Source organism: Buceros rhinoceros, unplaced genomic scaffold (genome assembly GCF_000710305.1).
Source record: "Buceros rhinoceros silvestris isolate BGI_N320 unplaced genomic scaffold, ASM71030v1 scaffold2120, whole genome shotgun sequence".
Taxonomy (NCBI): Eukaryota; Metazoa; Chordata; class Aves; order Bucerotiformes; family Bucerotidae; genus Buceros; species Buceros rhinoceros.
Genome location: NW_010388816.1, coordinates 1 through 20,166, shown reverse-complemented (window position 1 = coordinate 20,166; position 20,166 = coordinate 1). Strand labels below are relative to the sequence as shown.

At 37.0% G+C, this 20,166-nt stretch overlaps 1 protein-coding gene across 1 annotated transcript in view; it reads right to left on the bottom strand.

Annotated features, from left to right (window-relative positions):
* The window catches only part of KIF21A (kinesin family member 21A), a gene marked incomplete at its 5' end in the record, with an annotated part of 49,194 nt that extends 29,890 nt beyond the window's left edge, over positions 1-19,304 (bottom strand). The window contains 10 exon segments of the mRNA XM_010131433.1: positions 247-285; positions 3,649-3,852; positions 4,599-4,662; positions 5,350-5,539; positions 6,366-6,561; positions 9,972-10,087; positions 11,842-12,009; positions 15,204-15,338; positions 16,000-16,149; positions 19,122-19,304. Of these exon segments, the coding sequence (XP_010129735.1) occupies positions 247-285; positions 3,649-3,852; positions 4,599-4,662; positions 5,350-5,539; positions 6,366-6,561; positions 9,972-10,087; positions 11,842-12,009; positions 15,204-15,338; positions 16,000-16,149; positions 19,122-19,304 (1,445 nt within the window).
* Positions 19,305-20,166: the final 862 nt, after the last annotated feature.

Here is a 20,166-nt window from a genome sequence, read left to right as displayed (position 1 = left end):
TCTACTTAATTCTACAATAAATCCCAAAGACACCGCCTCCCCACAAACCTTGCTAAAAACTGTGTAATCCCAGAGTCAACCTGAATTCCACAACAGAGATTTCTTCCAGTTAAAACACGGAAAAGAAACATGAAAAGTCAAACAAACTACTCTTGAAGTACTTATGAATCTCCCCAACTTCTTTTCATGTATGACAACCAGTTAACTGAAATGACAGGTAATTAAAAACCTGGGAAATATTCCAACCTTCTTTCTTCTTGACTGCTTTCCTCAAGTTTCTGTAGCCTTCAAAAGCACGAGGTACAGTATTGGAAGGCCAAGCCAATGAAGGACAAACCAGACAGTGAAAAGCAAAAGCGATAAGAAGGTAAAAAAATGATATGAGCTTGTGGAGTTTAAAATGAAATTTTAAAAGATACCATCAAGAGACAACAAGTACTAAAAAGGCAATACATATTGCACAGTTGGAAAGTAAACAGAAAACAAAGAGAAAGCATTTATAGATTAACTAATCTGTCACTGTCAACAATTGTAAATTCAAGTTACGCTAAGGAAAATGGTTTAGATACAAACGATATTTCACTGTGAGAATTATTTCTAACATGGATTCAAAAAAATCTTAGTTCTAGAAAAAGCTTTCTCCTCTTTTGCCACTTAAAATTGGCAGGTAAAACACCAAAAATTCCAAGAAGTACTGCCACTGAACCAAAGTCATATATCCTCAGGAATATACCAGAAAAATAAGCAGCACTGGTTTTAAAGTATGTCAATAACACACTGTAATATAAAATAGTAATAAGAAAATTTTAGTACTAATATTCTAAATCATATATTCTGAATATAATTCATATAAAAATCTCCAAATTGCACTTATTTTTTTTGTTTGGGCTTTTGTTGTTTGTTTTCAATAACAAGCAGAAAACAGCAGTTTAATTTTCTGGATTCAAAAAGTAAACGCCAATGATTGCCTGTTAATTTTTAATAAATTAACAAAAAATATGCACCAGAAGCAATGAGATGAACAAAATGTTAGTATTTTTACTTGTACTTTTTCTTCTTGAACTAACATGGGTATATTAGTAAAGAAATGTCTGCATAATGTAAGTGTAGAGATGGCTTGAATTTCAAGAACTATTGAAATTCCTCACATTCCCATTATGAGCAAGTTTTGAGCAAGAGCTTTTGCTGCCTTTTAACTTTATACTGCCTGCCATCTTCCTTCAGTATCAGCTAACTAACATGCTGAAGCCAATTGATTTTATCGCTAATTTAGTTTAATAAAGGTTAGAGAAGTCAAAAAGCCGTCAAAAAAAGGCTGCCAGGTATGTAATGCTGGCTAATGATTGAAAAGGACATGGAAGGTTTGCTCTGGGGCTTCTGGCGAGTAGGTCACATTGTGGGATGCTCCAATCAAGCGTTTCAGTATTTCAGTAGCCAGAACATTACTGCTGTGTAAACTGTTTCTGATAAACTTTATGACAGATGCTTATTAAAGGCTACAGATATATAGCAGTACATACCTGCTGCTCATTCAGAAAGTGGCTCTTAGATCTTCAGGCTAGCTCACAACAATTTAGATATTTAAAATTTAGGCATGTAAAACTATGCACCTTTCCTCATACTGACCCACAACCAGGACACAAGCAGATCAAGAAAGGTAGCAGATGGGGCAGAACTAGTAACTAAGCTTACCAATCCCATTTTAATAGGAAAATGCTAGTTAAACAACTTGAAAAAAAAGCAACCCTAAAAGAAATAGTACAGTAAAAGCAGCTAAATGCCTGTAGAAGACAGAAGCAGAATAAAGTATCCCTGCCAAGCTGCAGGGTAACTTGTCCCTTTGCAATACATTAGCATACCTGTTGCCAATTCCTGAAATTTCCATGGAATAAAAACTCAGTGTTACACCCTGAACAGAGACTGCATTTCATAAGTTAGACAGAAGCACCCTGCAGGTAGCAAGTATGACAGGCTATACACAATTCCCTCAAATTCTAACATTTCTTCGCTTTGAATTTTTCTCCTAACATATACACCTCAGAAATTTAGAACTATTTCTTACAAACTGGTCTGCAGAGGGGCCAGTAGATAGATTTGAACCTTACCAGCACTTTGAAGAGTATGACCCTATGCTATAGTACTGAAGGCTTTAAGATGGAGGCTGGACCACCAAGAGGTCTCTTGTAACTTAATTTTTTCTGTGGTTCTCTAATGCTGTAATGCTAGGATAGAAAGCTGATCCCAAAGTAATTTATGGTAAGCAGTCCTTACTTGCAGATCAGACCACTTGGCTATCCCGTTCACAAGATCATTGAGCACACATTACTGGTGTGAGCAAGCGTGACTGGACACGGAAGCTTCTTCAGAAGAAACACCACCATGTGCTTTACTTACTACTGTGTGTAGCGTAAAACTTTCAAATTTTTTTTACAGTGGTTATCTCCTAAAATAAGAGATATTACTCAATATATCTAGTAAACTTTATCTGTTTTCTGATCAAACTGCATGCTACCTAATACTCAGGCCCTAACCTAACAGTTGGGGCTCTATCCAAACATGTTTTCAAATGCATGCTTTATTTTAAAATGTGCTGAAAGACACAAAAATCAAACCTCTTTGTTCTTGCATTTACAGTTAAAGAACTTATTGAAGTGTTCAGCTGAAGAGAACCCAGAACATTCTGCTGATTTCATTCAATATTCCTATCCTCCCCTCAAATTCCTACAAACATGAGACAAAAATCTATCAAAATCCCCATACAGTGTAGAGAGTAGCCTTTAAAATAATATGCAGAGGAAGAATCTAGTTGTTATTAAAATGAGCGTTCTCTGCAATTATCAGACACTGGTGTGGTGAAATGATTTATAGATACAGGACCTCAAATTGCAGATATCACTAGCCCAAATCTATTTTATACTTCAACTATACTGTTTTAGTTTTAACTTGTAAAATTCTGAAGGACCATTAGTAGAAAAAAAAATAATAGAAATGTGGAAAGTTTCAAGGGAATCAGAGTCTCAGAGTACACGAACAGATCCTTCCTGTACTAACTGCTGTCTGAACAGGCATTTATATCAATGTCTATGAGTATTTTAGTAGATGAGAAATTGGACAGCAAAATAACAGCAAAGGATGACGTTGCAGAGTTAGGAAACCTCAAATTAAAAACATTCATAAAAGCAGAAGATAAAGCAAAAAGAAGCCATTCCAAGAGCTACCAAAAGAATTCCCAGCTATTCAGAATATCTTTTCTTCAGAAAGCTCTTTCAGTTTTGACATACAGTAGAACGAAGTTTATAATTTTTGTTTTGAATACTTGTGTTGAGGTTCAGATGCATTTTAAAAAAATCTTTACAATATAAAAATTTATGGAGAGCACCTGTGCTTTCACCATTGTACACAATGATACAGAAAAATTCATTAAAACAGAGACATCCATTCTATAAATACTGCACACTTCACTGGAAGAAAAGATGCAAAAGAAAACCCCTATAACTTCAGTGTGTAAAAGGGTTTGAAGGAAGAGCAGCTTAGGAACTAAATCCACACAGCAACTAGTGAATTTTATAGTCTCAGCAGTTAAAAAAAAAAACATATATACCTCTACTAAAAAAGAGAAAACAAATAGCAATATAATTCATACACCACCTCTTTTTCTTTTTCCTTTCTTTTTTTTTCAGCTTTTCTAGATCTTTCTTGGCTATATCTAGAATTTCCATCGTCTCCTTCTCTGATGAAAGCATAGAAGCAGAAAATGCTGATGGTCCACCAAAGTACGTCGATCTTGTTGAAGCTCTTGACAAGTTCCGTCGAAGATTTTCATTCACTGCTTCACTTTCTAATAATTTTGCTCTTAAAAAAAATATATCGTAGACCATGAATTACAAGCATTGCTAATGCATGAGATGTATACTCTTAGCAACTGTAACTGCAATGTATTATCTTCAGTTTAAAACGAAACTACAAATCAAGGTGAAGCCTTACAAAATACAAGTGTAGTAAATCCCTTGATGAGACCATTTTACACAATGGTTATGTTGTACATATATCACATACCCTAGAGAGAATACATAAATATAATTGTCTGTATAAATATACACACAGATATATATCTTCATATGCTGTACATATACACATATTTCATGAAAGCTACACAAAAGCTCTAACATTGAGAACAGGCAAGAGAATTGCATGATACATCTCCAAGAAAAAATATCTAAAATATTTAATACTTTAATAAGAAAGATTTTTTTGGATTCAATTAAAATTAAACTGCAACAAGTAATTTCTCAGTACTATCATTTATATATGAGATTATGAAGTCATAAACAATTATTCCAAGTTTTGCTGTCCTTTGTGCAACATACCAAGTCACCATCATTATATATGCCACATCTTACTTTCATTTCTATTGGCAACTTTGTATTTGACAATTTCATTTTTTGTGGCCAAAAGCAACACCCAATGGTCTTAGGAGCTGAAGGACCACTGTTCTGAAGCAAGTAATACCCACGCAGGAGAACAGTTGAAGTATTACTTGCAAACGCTTCTAGTGTATCTATTTTTTAATAAAAATGCTCAAATACATATGCAAATACCTGAGATCTTCGATTTCCTTGATATAATTATGAATCATGTTGCTAATTTCTTCATTTCCTTCTCCTTTGAAGGACAGGGAAAAGGGGGAGTGGGGGAAGAGAAAGATTAAGAAAGGATGGTAACAGTATAAATACCTGAATACAGCTACTAAGCATGAGGTACTAGCAAAGAGAAACAGTCATACGGGCTACAGATTTAGTTCTCAGCTATTTGCAAAATATATTTCCTCTTTAAACTGCATTAAGTTTGTTTCCTCTGTGTCATATCATCAGGATTATTACAAGTACTTTTTTCTATTTCAATGCACATACTATACAGTGCACAGGAAGAACAACACAGTCACGGTAAGTCAATTGGTTGATCATTCTATGAGGCAAAAAGCAAGCCAACATTCACTTATTTGTGCCCAGGTCGTCACCCAAAGCAAAAGGTTTAAGTCTATGTATAGCTAAGCATACAAGAAATTCCTATCCAAAGGTATTATTTTGCATTTCATGTCGCTCGTAGTCCTAAACGAATGGTCAAATCAGGGTACCAAACTATTCCCATTTATAAAAGTCTCCAGGGCTTTTTTGCCCCCCTTTCTTCCAGGAAAGATTCATATAGGGGTCCATGCCTGCCAAAGCAGGTTCTATGTCACTGTTACAAAGGCATCGCTTCATTCCATGGTACCCACAAGGCAAGAACATGCAACTGATTGAAGTTCATTAACACAGGAAGCAGTTTACACACAATGCACCTGCATCATACCTGCTCTGGCTAGCACCTGGTTGGCCTGATCGCTCATGAGCTGCGTTATTCTGGCTCTCAGCGCATCAATAGTCTCTTGCATTGCTTTAATTCTAACACGCAGGTTGTTGTTTTCTGTTTGCAGCATCGCATTTTCATGAAACATGTCATTGATGCTTTCAACACCTTCTTCATCTATAATTCTTTTACCCTTAAGAAAGTAAATATATTACTAGCAAAGGCTGACCTACCCATGAAAAATCTAACTTCAGAAATGCAATCCACAGATTACTTGAAATTTTGAACAGAAACTCATAGCAAAAGATCATCAAAACAATCTCTCGAAAAAGTTTAAAACTATGGATAAATGGAGAGTTTTCAAAACATAGATGTCTGGCCAGCACCTTAGCATTTGTGTTCTGCGCAATTCCATCTTAGTCTGAAATACAAGTCCTTGAAGAGACTAAGAAATAAGACAAGTCTTTACCAAATCAGAATACTACCTCAAAGGTAACAAAAGGAGGACACCACTCTTTGGTAGCCACATTTATTGCTGAAAATATAATTTGCTTAAAATTTCGTGAAGAAATGGGCATTGTGTAGTATGAGTATTCACCTTATATAATTTTAAATGCATTTTTAAAACAAACTGTTTTAGCTGTCTAGTAAGTTTTTAAAAGCAATAAACAGTAACTGTACACATTCATTCACATGCCAATCTGAACTGTGGTCATTTTTGCTTTGGAAGGGACTATTTCTCATTACTGAGCATGACAAGGCAAATTTTTGTCTTTCAAAAAGCAAATAGTATGCAGCATCTGTTGATGTTATCGACATTCAATGATGTATCCTTTCTTTGGAAACACAATCTAAGTGTTCTAAAAACATCTGGTCATCACTGGAATTAGAAGTGTTGTTTAAGTTAGGGCTGCTATTCAATTTTTTTTAGCATATGAAGTGGAAGTACCCAACAGAAAAACAAGCTGTGGAATTATAAGCATTGTAAAGCAAAAGAAATCCTAAGAGGACAAACTTACTGTTTTGTATTCCATGAGTTCCATCTGTAGCCGTGTTATCTCACTGCGCAAAGCATTTATTTGTTGACTAGCCCTATCCTGATTAACCACCACCTTGTTCTTGATGTTTCGTGCCCGATTGGCATACTTTAATGTGTTCAAGGTTTCCATGAAGTCTCGATCTGAAGGGCTCACACACGCGATCATGAGTGTTTGACTGGAATTTAGAAACGTAGGTCAGCATTACATATCAAGAATAGAAAGAGTACAGAAATGCTAACAAGTCTTCAGGTAGAAGGTGGAAGAAGAACAGTGACTTCATAACATTTGTGAAAATACTCTTTGATCTAACAGTAGAAGACTGTCAACTGCAAAATTCAGCACTATTCATCTTGTATTGCCCTAGTACAGCATAGGGGATGCTAGATCATTAATAGTTCTACATGCAGAATTATAAAAGCAATTAATCTGGTCCTAGAAATGTTTTTCAAACTATATTCAGTTTGCCCCATCATATATAAATGAAAATTTAAGTCCTTAAGAGCAACTTAAAGTCCCAGACAGTGATTTGGATCACAGTTGTCAGGACTGCCTACTCTAATTCCTGAGGTGCCAACCTACTTAATCAGAAAGATGCCTGAATGCTTATCTTAGCTGTCCATGCATGTGCACAACTGTCAAAGTACCCCTTGACTAGAACCCCTTTGGTTCTAGAGATCCAAACTGCCTGAATTCTCCACTGCAAATTACCTCCTGTTCTCCAACAGAAGCCCAAAAGCTAATACTTACCCTTAGTACATCTGGCTATAACTGTATTTTTTCCATGTTTCACAAACCACTGCTTGGAGCACTTCCACAAAAAGCAGCAGGACCTGAGCTCTAGGTCCAAGAGGGCTACACAACCAACCATCTTCCTTTCAGGATCCTACAACCCCCTCTAGCCATCCCATTATGGGATATACAGGATGAGAACACACTCCCTGCTCTAAATGAAAGATTAAGCAGACAGACCAGCAAGAACCAGTGGGACAAAAGCAGAAAAAGGCAGTAATTTTTTCATTCCACCAAGTGGTTTCATCATTCAACAGGCAAATGGAGGAACCAGGGTCCCTTCCCTCACTCTCTGGAGCACACCCATTTCATATCAGTCGAGAATAGCCAAGAGCAATCAGAACCAGAGCTCCAGCTGCAGATCATACTCTGAAGGTGCCTACATGGCCTAAATTCTCAGACACTCTATGAAATGTGGGTGTTTTCCCCTAAGTACTGCCCTCCAGGCTCTAGGGGAATTTGCTTCTCTGTCGTATGTTAAAGCTTAGGTAGTTGTGTTAGTAAGAGTGCACTGTCTCCCTAGCAATGGAGCAATACCTGCATTAGGCAGACTGGATTTCTATAATCTCAGGCTGAGACAAACAAATTAATCACTGCAACTCTTTGTGAGGCAATTACCTTCACAATACACATTGGGAAACTAAACCAGCAAGAGTAACTAGCCTGAGGATACAAAGAAGAATCCGTTTCAGCAATCCTTCCTCAGACCTCCCTTTGTGTCAGTTCTCCAAACATTTGAATTTAGTCCTCAAGATAAGAATATCCAAGATTAAGGACAAATTTTTAATTCCGACATCAGGACTACTTGTGCTTTTAGTTGAGAATGTGAGTACATTTCTAAACCTCAGAGGACTGGTTCTGCTGTCTGAAGACAGAGGTGTCAAGACTGTCAGAAGTGTCAGAGTGTTCAAGACACAGGTGTCTGTCTTAAACTGAACAACTTGAACTCCACTCTGAATTGTATAATGGACAAGTTTGTTAAAACTGTTATACTCCCTTTATTTTACCACTTCTTTAAACCGCTCCACCCAGAAGTCATGAAAGTTTATTTTTCGTATTATGTGTTATAAAAATCCTTTCCAAAAACACCAATACTCCATATTCTTACTTGAATAATTCAAGAAACATTGATATTTAAATGCTGCTTCAGAACTGTTACAGCATCATACTTAAAATCAGTGTTATGGTATGAAGAATACAGTGATACAATGCTTTCATGATTAACTCAGTACTCACTGTAATCTAACCTGGATCACTACTAGTAATTATTTTTTTTTTTTTTTAAGGTATTTGCAAAAGAGAAACAATTAGGTGGACTGTAATACTTAGGGTGGAAGTTGGAAGGCTATAGGACAGGCTAACAGAAATCTAATCTTATTTCCCAGAAGAAAACCTGCATATTTATTAAAATTTAGGTCTCTCACATTTTATGGTTGCCAAAGCATGGATAAGAAATTTAAATTGTGTTAATACTTATAACTCTTCCTTAAACTGCTAATCTGACCTGTCTCAGCATGGATATCACATAAATAAAAACAGGTGGTAGCGGGGCGGATGTTCACATATTTACCATCAGTCAGAAACAGACAGAAAGAATGTATCTGAATATCACTGAAAATGCTCCGAGACAGCATTTGCTATCTGTACGTTATACACTAAATGACGCAATTTCTCCTAAAGAACAGGAGGGGGAGCAGTGGAGCTGTAAGAGGTGAACATTAAACTTGAGATAAAGTAGTATTTCCACAAAAGTGCAGTTTTAGAAGTGGTTTTCAAAATCCACTTATTAGCTGGCAAATTTGATAGAAAAATTTGTCAAGAAATGCTATTTGTAGTTATTTCCAGAAAGAGCTTTGAAGAGCTATGCTCTCGATTTCTGCTGATTTTTCCCATAATTCTGGAGATTATTCCTCCCTTAAGCATGTCTGAAACGTTCAGAAAAACCTCCTGCTCTCCCAATAATAGCAGTCAGTCATACTGGATTAAGTAAAGCACCTTACTAAAACATACTCAACTACAGTCCCCTTTGTATTTGTACATATTGATATTACAAATACCAAATTTGTGTTATTTCAATAAGGTTGTTAATGTTTGCTTAGATAAAGCTTCCAGAGCCCGAAGTCCTTCTATATGCAGCAGGTACACAGAACAGGTTCATATAAAGAGTTCTGGGGATACACTAGTTTGTTTTTATTATTTTATTATTATTTTAGGATCTAGTTGAAGACATCTCTGCTCACTGCAGGGAGGCTAGAGTAGATGACCTTTAATAGGCCCCTTTCCAACCCAAAGCACTCTGTGCTGATGACAACCTTTACAAAAAGATGACGGTGCCTGTGGCTGACTAGTGCATAAGTTCTTGTGCATGGCAATCCCAGGAAATAAAGTAACATTTTAAAAAATATGTCACAAAAAAAACCTCTGAAGGAGAAACTCATTACAGCTTTAAGAAATGCTGTCATTAATAAGGCTACAACACAAAGATTAGCTTTCATACTGTTTACAATCTAAAGATATCTTCATGGAAAGAATTTCTCCTGGAAATGGTAACAACTTCATAACATGAGGTCTCATATCTAGTAAAGCTACAATAGCACTATAATGCAAAAATCCTCTCTAAAATTTTTTCCTGCATTGCCAACGTTTTCTATCATCACATTCTATCTTTAGAACCTCCCTCCAACAAAACGAGCAGCTAGTTTTATCATCATTGAATGTTTATTTTGCTTTCTGAGGATTACGTACTCATTCATGCTCATTCACAATGAAATACATAAAATGTTCTAGTTTTCATACCTGTTTCCCCCAAGAGAGTCTTGAAGTAGCCTTGTAAGCTTTGAATCTCTGTATGGTACATGAGTTGCCTTCTTACTTTTATCTCCCAGTGCACTTATTACATTGCCAAGTGCCAGCTATAAAACACCAAATTGTGTAATGCACACGTTAATATCAGTTCCTGAGTAGTTTTATTTTAAAAACAGCTATAAACTGGGGTCTGCATATTGTGAAAAAATTAACATACTCATAGAAGTTAACATAAAAGATATTTCTGAAGATTTTTACATTTTTACAGTAGACATCTATAAACTTTTGTACTATCAACAGTAAATCAGATGACTTGCAGTCTGGTATCTGCAAGTGTTAAGCACTCAGCACAATTTGCATGCACTGTCTATTGATATCTCATGTCAGTCAAACTAAAGACAGAACTACATCTAAAACATCTACTTTCAATGATTATTAAAGCTGATCCCTACTTCTAGTAGTAGCTATATTCTTTTTAGAATTAATTTTATCAATCTGCTTTATGCTAGATTTAGAATAGAATGTGGGGCATTAATAAGAAAAAAATCCCAGAATTTACTGCTACAGATATGAAATAAGGAATGTCTAATGAAGATTAAAGTATTTAAGGTTTCTAATTATGTAGTCCATGGCTATCCAATTTCATTGCTAGAAGGGTCTAATTCATGTTTATAAACAGCCTAATATTTGGCTGTAAAATTTTTAAGTGCAACATACACCAAATTAAAGAACATTCCTCTAGATGGCACCCTGTACAGCCAGTTCTTCTCTTGAAAACCGTCTTACTGCACCCAGCAGTTGAACTGTGTGTACACCACATTTTGTGAGTGCTTTGAAGTGTTTAGATCACTTTCAGTTAGTTTTCCCAAAGCTGAGGGATGGAATTCACTGTAAATTAAAGGGGTTTGATCATATAAAAATATAACTATCGCACTGATTTTCACCTTCATGCATTCTTTATCCTGTTTGATATGGGTACAGCTACATCACCTAAACCCCCAAATTTTTGTTGGCTTTGTCCTTATATCAATGATGAAACTGCACAGAATTATCTTCCTCTTCCATATAATCCGAATAATGACAGAATTAAACCACTGTTGTGATGGCAAGGGAATCACTAAGAAAGTTCTAGTTGCAGAATACATCTCTGGTACTACACACAAGACCAGGAAAAAAAGGACATGATTTTCACAGATAAAATAAACACTTTTTTGCATCTTTAAAAGAGAATTGGACAGAGCCTCCACATAGGCAAGTAGCTCAAAACAAAGGCATGAAACTACAATCACCACTGCTCTATTTTTCAGAGTAGTTAAGTAAATTAAGTAAACAATAGAGTTAATTAAAACCAATTACACAGACAGGCAAAAAAATATGAAGCGATGCTATAAATTAAAAATTTTATATCTACTTAGAATTCTGAGTCTTGCCTAGGGTTATCTTGCGCTCTTTTGTAAGTATAATAAAGAACCACCATTTACTCATCAACTGAACTTATTCATTGTCCATGTTTTACATGCCTGTACTCCTTGCAAACTGCTTGTACACATTCTCCAATTGTTTGGGTCCCGACAGAATAAAAATGAAAGGAATTCTACAATACCTTCTAAAAGTTGGAGTAACTAACTATATTTCACAACAGTTATAAGTACTATAGTTTGCTGGTTAGGGTCCAGTACAACCAAGAAAACATTAACAAGCCAGAATCTAGTAAGAATCAATATATACTGTAACGTCTCATGCTCCAGTCCTTGCTCTTCACACAAAGCATTCCTACTTTAATGGTTACTAAAAACAAGAGATCCAAAGAGCAAGAGAAGATGCTACCAACAGCCTATGGAAACAAGTTGTTTAGTCTTACTAGTCCACAGTTGATGGAAATGCCTTCTTTTGCCCTTTCTCCTGTAGCTCCTGTTCGCTTTAACCTTTCTGATCCTGCTAGGTCAACAAAATGGAACTTGGCAGTAAGAGTTTCAAATTCATTTATCTCAGAAGATTCAGTTATTATCCTGTTATCAGTGGCATTATCCTGAAATAAAGAAGAACCCATAAAGCTTAGTAAGATCTTTCACATTGAACTTTGCAGTAGACAATCAACAACTATCATCATGTTCATGTCCTTCCTTATTTACTCACTGTCTTTCAACAACAGTGTCTCCCAAACAAACTATTTCCATTTTAATCCTATGTACTAACGTATCATTCTTGAAGACACAGCTGTAGCTGTACCAATTACTTTAAGTTTGAGCTACAGTTGCTTCTTGATGGAGGAATGGGGGTGATATATACATTATAAGACACAAGTCTTCAGCAAGGTGGGCAACAAAATTTCTACCTCTCCTGGAATGCAAGTTTTAAATCAATTGATGAAGGAAATTGATTTAAAATAAAACCCAAACCCTAAATACATTATTTTCCACCAAAATTACAAAACCCACACAGTTAATAAACATGCCAAATAACTGAAAGGTTTTTTGATTTTATACCTCTCTAATCCCCATCATCAGCTTCCCTGAGGCATGATTTTTCAACTTCATTTTAGGAATTTTTTTTAAGCCAGTTTTCCCAGCCAGTATTCCATGAGCACTTCTGACTTGACAAGAAAATAAGGACAGCAGAAGGAAAAAGGAGTTCCTTTCTCCCACTCCTCGCTCCCCAAAGTAAGCTGTAATGACCGGCACTTGACACAAGCCTCCATCAGTGCAAGAAATCTGCCCAGGAAGGCACTGCACTACAGACAGGTACCGTAGCCTCAGCCTCTTTCCTCTTCACATCTCAAAGCACAGCAGCAAAATTATCCTTTTTCATTAGATAATTCCAAGCTTTTTCCTGTCAAAAGTGTAGCTGTACCATATATTGGGGAGTTTTATGTTACTCTAAGTGTAGCTACACTTGTCTCAGGAAAGCAACACTGAATGACAAAAATCTTTAAATCGCTCCACTCTTGACCTTTCTGGTAAAATACCCCATTGCAGGGCAATTTCTGCCTCCTTGTTGTGGCAGCATGTAATAGGCATGTAGTGAGTGCATAATGGATTTATAACACATTCTACAGGCTTTATTAGGAATTTCTATCATCGTAAGCATAGATTGTTCTGGTTTTTCTTTAAAAAACACCTCAGCTATTCTGTGGCAATGATCTTTATGCCCTTGGCCAGCTAGCCCACAGCTCCCTTCGGCACTGCAAGGGGTAATGTGTGTCCCTGCAGACTAAACCATTCTCATGGTAGTGAAACATTTCACACTCCTTAAGTGATCTCCTTTTGTAGCAGTTTCAGAAGAAAACAGGGATTGTGCCACTTCCACAAGACCAGAAGTCAGTATTTCTGATATTTTGATGCTTAGAATGCTGGGGACTGCACGTTCTTTCCCAGCCCTCAAAGTAACAATTAACATATCCTTTCACTCTCACTTATTTAATAAGCCAAATCTACATCCAGAAACTTCTGAGAAGCATGGGTGGTGGGAACACAGTACAAGGAGCAGCATGTCTGTGCACTGCAGCCCTGGCTGCCTGCCCACACTGGGCACCAGTGACCACACACAGAAAAGACACAGCCAACACTGTCATCTGAGGAGGAAAAACAGTGTTGCCCTAGTAACCAAGATTTCCCAAAACTGTTGTCTACAGAAACTTGAGCTGCACCTCTCCTGGCCACCCAATAATAAATTGTATTAATTTATATTCCAGAAGCATTCAGAGGCCAATATCAGACCTAACCTCTACTCTTTTAAACACCCCAGGAAAAGAGGGTGCCATTTGCACAGATTAAGGATTCAGCAATACTCAGCTCCAGACAGTCAAATTATCTCCCACAAAAAAAAAAAAAAAAGAAAGAGAAACAAAACCAAGTTTGACATAAGGCAGAAGGCAGCCACTTACAGCAAAATTACCCCCCAAAAAAAAAAAAAAAAAAAGAAAGAGAAACAAAACACAGTTTGACATAAGGCAGAAGGCAGCCACTTATTCCTCCAAACAAAGCCTCTGTTAAAAACCAGGCAGAGCCAGGCAATAGTCCCGTGGGTGTCTCCGCTGGTGAAGGCTGCCAGTGCACCAGTGCAGATGAACTGCTGTGCTGGCAGCCCACAGGAAACAAGGCTCCCAGCTGAGTTACCTCACTCCCCAGTTACATAGACAACTTAAGAAAACCTGAGCAGACAGTGTCACACCACAGTGACCAAGGTGCCCCATCTGAGCTCTGATTGTGATGCCAGTCCCTCTCAAGTGACAAGACAGAAAACTGCCTGCACCAGCAGATACACAGTTTCAGTGTGGAAAGCAGGAAGAAGTGTTTTTAACAGGTGTATAAAGCAGGTCTACATACCACAAAGGACCAGGAAGCACCACTCATTTTGCCTGCAAATGATTATTTGGAGTGTTAAAAAAATCATTCCCTCCGCCCCCCTAAAAGCACTGCAAATCCAATTATCTGTTCCGCATGCTTAAAAACATCATATCTATGTGTAAAATACCAGCCAGATACTTGAGTTCACAGAAATATTTTAAAACTTTGATACTTTCAGAATAATCAAATTAAGTCCCCCTGAAGCTACTGCAGTTTTCAGTAATGCAGATTTATGCAGAAGTTTCCTCTTACAAGAGGTACGAAGTATCCTGTACCTTTACAAGATACACCAACAGCAACTAACAACTGAACAGTCATGTGAAAAATCTTCTGCAGAACAGCTCCATGTACATTCATAGTTTAAGTTTCAGATTAAATGCATAGACTTAACACATCTAAACCCCAAATACATATCTATTTAAAATAAATACACTAAGCCTCAGAATCAAACGCTTTTCCACTTGCTCCTTGTTGGATATAAACACTTAATCAGGAATGTCCGAATAGTTTCAGTCAGATGACTGTAAGCTTAAACCCACTAACTACTAAGACACTTAAAACCGCTTTCCCAATTAAAGACAAATTACATTTTAACTTTCTTACTTGTGTATGTTGCAACAAAACACTGAAGAAAACACTAGAGGAGAATGGGCAGGCTCATGTAAGAGGCTGCAGTTTACAGTTGCCTCTGGCTAGGGGATAGTTACATATGCAATGATTAAATCAAATTATTATAATGCTTAGCAAAGTCATCGAGCACGATGACGGCTGTAGCACCTTTAGTAAGCGCAATTCCAATAGCAGTGGCTGCCAAAACAATATTCACATTTTGAAAATGGTCACTAAAGTGAAGTTTAATTACAGCACAGATACCTACAGTGTTAAATGCAGGACAGACTCTGGTTTGACAGAGGTGTATAGTGAAGATAGCATGCGACCGAGAGCTCTGAACATTCATCTGAGTGCTGGCAGTGGTTCGAGACAACGCCCCCAGCTTCAAGCACTGCATCATCTAGAAAACAGACAAGAAGCACATTGCATTGCTTGCAGTTTAAATAAAAGGTGTTCCTATAACACTTACTGGTTTGGATATAAACAAGCTTTGTTTCTTTGCTATGATTTCAGTTCCTGTATGCCAAAAACCACAAAGATTCTTAAATAAGCAAACTGAAAGTATTTTAGCAGTTTCTGAAATAAAACACTTAAATCTTTGCACCCCTCTTTTTACAATATTCCTGCCATTCACCTGTGGCAAAAGAGTACCATTTTTCTACTTTTTGTACAAAACCACACTGTACCATAACATTTATTCAGACTTGCAATGCACACTAATGGCAGTTTACCTCAGACCAGTCATCATGAAAAATACCATACGTAAAGTTTGTGAGCTGAGATTTACACACATGCCAAAATTTTACCTCCCAGCAGAACTATATTATTAGCAAAATTCTGCTTCTAGCATTAAGTGAAAGTGGTATGCACTTAATATCAAACACTTATCAGTTTTAAGGCTACAGAAACTAAAGAAAATTAAAATTTCAGCAAATTTTTTTTTTTTACATGTAAATTGTCCAAGATACAGAAGTTAGTAAGCATAACCTCTGTTTTCAGCTGCTTATGAATTTTTAGAATGCACATGGTATGCTACAGAGTAATTTATCTTCAATTATCACCTCTGATTCTCCATTCACAGTTCGGGTTGTAACACCCACTGTATAAATTCCTCCCGCTGAATCTTCATGTATTTTAATATTTGATTTTTTATTCTTTGCATCAATATCACGTGTGGTATCAAACAGATCAAGGATTTCTTCATTGTAAAGCTGAGGAGACAAAAAAAAAAGCCAAAACCCATATATTACTTTAGAAGGGGATTTCTCAAATAACAAATCTGTGCATGACATACAGAAAGTTCTAAAAATCCAAATGCCAAACATCTGAACTTACAGGGCAATAGGATAATAGACAGAGCAGCTGCAAACTAAGTCACCTGCACCATTAAGCCACCTAAAGAAGCAGTAACATGCTCTGCATCAGAGGGGGAAGAAAACTCTGGTGGGACCAGGGAAGGGGAGGCACTTGAAATCAGCAGAACAACAGCAGTGGTTTCGGTGGCAGCCACCTGCTGTCTTCAGGTTTGACCTTGGGCTTTTCTTTTGTTGATTCAGTTGGCTGCACCCTCCTCCAAACAATTCAAACTCACTCCACTTGTTCTCCCCACCATCACACCTTTTCTCATATCCTCTCTCACACCTTAATAATTTTATGTCTCTTTCATTTAGACAGAATCATAGAATTGTTTTGGTTGGAAAAGACCTTTAAGATCAGACCTTTAAGATAAACTGTTCCTGCCCTGGAAGGAATTTCATGTATAATAGTTTTTGTGCAAGCTGCTGATTAAAGACATCAAACAGCAAGCCAGCAATCCTCTGGCATGGTTTCTTGAGCGGGGCTTTTGTACTTTCCCCCATATGGCACCTACACTTTGGTGCCCCAGATTTAGTTACAACTTTCAGGCACAATCTTATAAGAAACAGCAACTATTTATTACATGTTTCAGGCAGCTTTATGTTTACTACCTGTTTCACTGGCTCTCCTGAAGGTAAGTACATGTACATTCAGTGGTCTTTCAACTCAGTAACGTTAAGCACATCAGATTTTTAGGTCAGTAAATGGTATCAAAAACAGGAAAGACAATAAACAGGCAGTTATCAGTGTTAGAGGAGATGGATTATCATTTCATAACAATGTTTTGAGTTTTAGGAAAGGTGTTTAGATCAAATTGGAGACACCAGAGCAAAGATAAAAAAAACCACCCACAGAAAAAGTAGCATCCCACTGGGAATCTCATGGATTAAGTCTCCAGTGTCGAGTTCACTTCAGCAGAACTTAGGCCAGACTGATTAAATTCCTGACCAAAGTCCCTCAGTAAAAGCCAAAGAACCACTGCAATACTTTCTCGTATACTGAAAGCAAGAGTCTCTCTTCTCACAAGTGAAAATCCATCTCTGCAAAGAAAAGGCTCAGCGTTTGTATACGTGATGCTTTGAATTCTTTACATATCAATAAGGAATTATAGAACATTTATGCCTAATAATAACCAGGAATCTTCTTACTAATGTTTTTACCTCGCTAAGTGCAAAGAAACTGACACCACAATTTATAGAAGATCCTGATAATGCACCTACAATTGCCTGGGACTGTCTATGTCTATCTTTTGAAAAAGCAGAAAAGCAGTGAGTTAAAGGCAGAGGTACACTGCAGTAAACTCAAGAAAAGCAAGAAGCAGCAAACAGAAGTCACTGTTCACAACAGTTATCCAGCTGTCAGACCTCAGAAGTTATTCCAAAACACAACCTTGTTTCATCTTGTTCAATGACCGTGTTGTTTATGTAATCCAGCTCTAATGGTCGATAGGATGGGAAGAAGAGGATACCTTCTGATACAAGAGCAGTGTATAGTACGTAACAATCAGAAAAGGCTCTTTTCTGGGAAAGCTCCAATTTAATCTCAGTACCTTAAAATAAAAAACCTACCAAAAACGTGACTTTTGTTAAGGGAAAAACTATTCTCTACATCATTTAACCTTTCTTACACTGCTACAGCGCATCTGCCTAGGCAGAAATGAAGGTGCAGTCCCCCAACGTTCAAAGAGAGAACAGAAGAGTACAAACAGCATTGCTGCAGCCCATGCTTGAGCCTAGACTCTCTCTAGGCAAACATTAGCCAGAGCGAGAGAAAGTTCCGTTTAAGGTTAGCAGTGACAAACCTATACGAATGCAAAACTAATGCCAGCTTGTTAATCTTTAAAACAGTCATAGGAACATATGACTAGAGCACTTAGTTTACTTCAGCAGTAATAAAACCAACAGCTTTTCTCTAGGTTTATATTAAAGTGGGGGGTTTTCCCCCCGAATTATGTTAAGTTGCAAATACTGAACTAAGTAACACACATGCTCTTCCTTAAATTTATTCTTCCTCTCTACGTGCTTAAAGCAGAGTTTGCAGCTTGGTAGTGAATGTAAATATGTTCCACCCAGATCAATAAATTTAAAAAATAGTGTAAGAGCTGCACTGCTTAAACCAACAACTGCTGCAGGTGGGAAAGATCATAGATGTTAAGACCTCTCTTACCAGTAGCTGCATCTACAAGAAAACACAAAGGGAACAGGTTTTTGACAGCACTGACCCAGATTTCCTCCGGGTCTAATGAGGGAACAGTGACACAGAAGTCCAATCCTAAACCACTGGGGATCACAGAAAGAAGTATTTTTATGCTAGGTGAATTTTTATATTATTCTTTGGTGAAAGGAATATTACAAATCCCCTGAACAGATTTTGAAAGCTGAAGAAATCTATGGCAAAGTGACAAAAGCAGGTGAAACACGGTCACTATTCAAAGGCACAAAGCACAACTGTTTAGGGGTTTTTTAGTTTTGTTTTGGGGTTTTTTTTTTTAGTTTTTTGCTTTAAAGTTTTCTAAAGAATTAAACAGGCAAGAGCAACAGATCCCACGAACATGTGCCGCAAAAAGGGATAAATGACGACTAATAACTATTTCTACCCTTCAAAATAACACTGTAAAGGAAGTTACTAAGATAATTGGAATAAGCTCTTTTTCATAAATTGAAGAGCTGAAGCAGACTCCAATAAATTTTCCTTTTGAAATCTTGAACATTAATTCAAAACATCCTGTGGGAAAAGAATGTTAAAGTAGCAACCAGAAAAAAAGTTTAATTGGCTTTTGAAAAAACAAATACATGAAGTTACACTCAGAAACACAGATCATATTTACCTCCAAGAACTGTGCATTCACTTTAAAATCTGGAGGTGGAAGTCCCTGTTTAATAGCAGCTTGTTTTTTTTCTTCAATACATCTGAAAAGATGCGTAACAGCACGTGATATGATGCCTTGTTCCTCTTCTGTTATGTTGACATCAAATCCAGTGCCCATGGTGTATGTTTTGCCAGCACCTGTCTAAATTGAAAAAGGAGTATGCACTAAAACACGTTAATGGAACTGAATCATCACAGAAATGCAGTCTGTGAACGATGGTGCTAGATAGTGACTGCTAAGTCAGTCTGTGATGTTTATAATATGAACACACACAACAAGACGTCATTTTGAAAAAAGGGTAAACAGCAAGATTTGGACAAACTCTATGGCTTATCTACAGATCACATACAAGAAGGTAGGGACCAGTTCAATCATTTGTAACCTTTCCCCTACAAACTTCCCCTAAGCTGCTTACGTCAGCCTTGAGCTATCATCTCTGAGGTCAAAAGAATAGCTAATGTTTTCAACCAAGACTGTTAATTAAAGCATGTGTTTCTGGAGGTAGAAGCAGCATGTGCAATTCTTTACTGAAGTAGATCAAGTTACTCAGTTATGAGGCCTGAACATCCCAGGTAGAGTATTACCATTGTTCTCAATTTATAGACAGCATTGAATAATACAAGCTGTACCTTCACTAGGAAAATCACTTAATTAAATGTGAAGCTCTACAGAAGACAAGGTGGTGTTGTGGTTTCACTGAATTAGTAGGTCCAGTCTAAAACACAAAGATAGCATCAAACAGCTGAATATAATCTGCTAAACTTGATCTGCAAATGGCTTTGTTTCACTAGGTCTAGACTTCAACTAGCAAACTTGAGATACGACATTTAACAGTGGTGAAATTCACCATCCAAGACCAAATTCTGTGCAATTAATTCCTAAAAGGAGAATCAGAAGACAATAACGTATTATCTACATTGTGCTCAATGATATATCAGCTTTGAGAAGTAAAATAGTGTGCTGAGGGGGTGTGTTGTTGTCCCGGTTTGGGCTAGACTTCCTT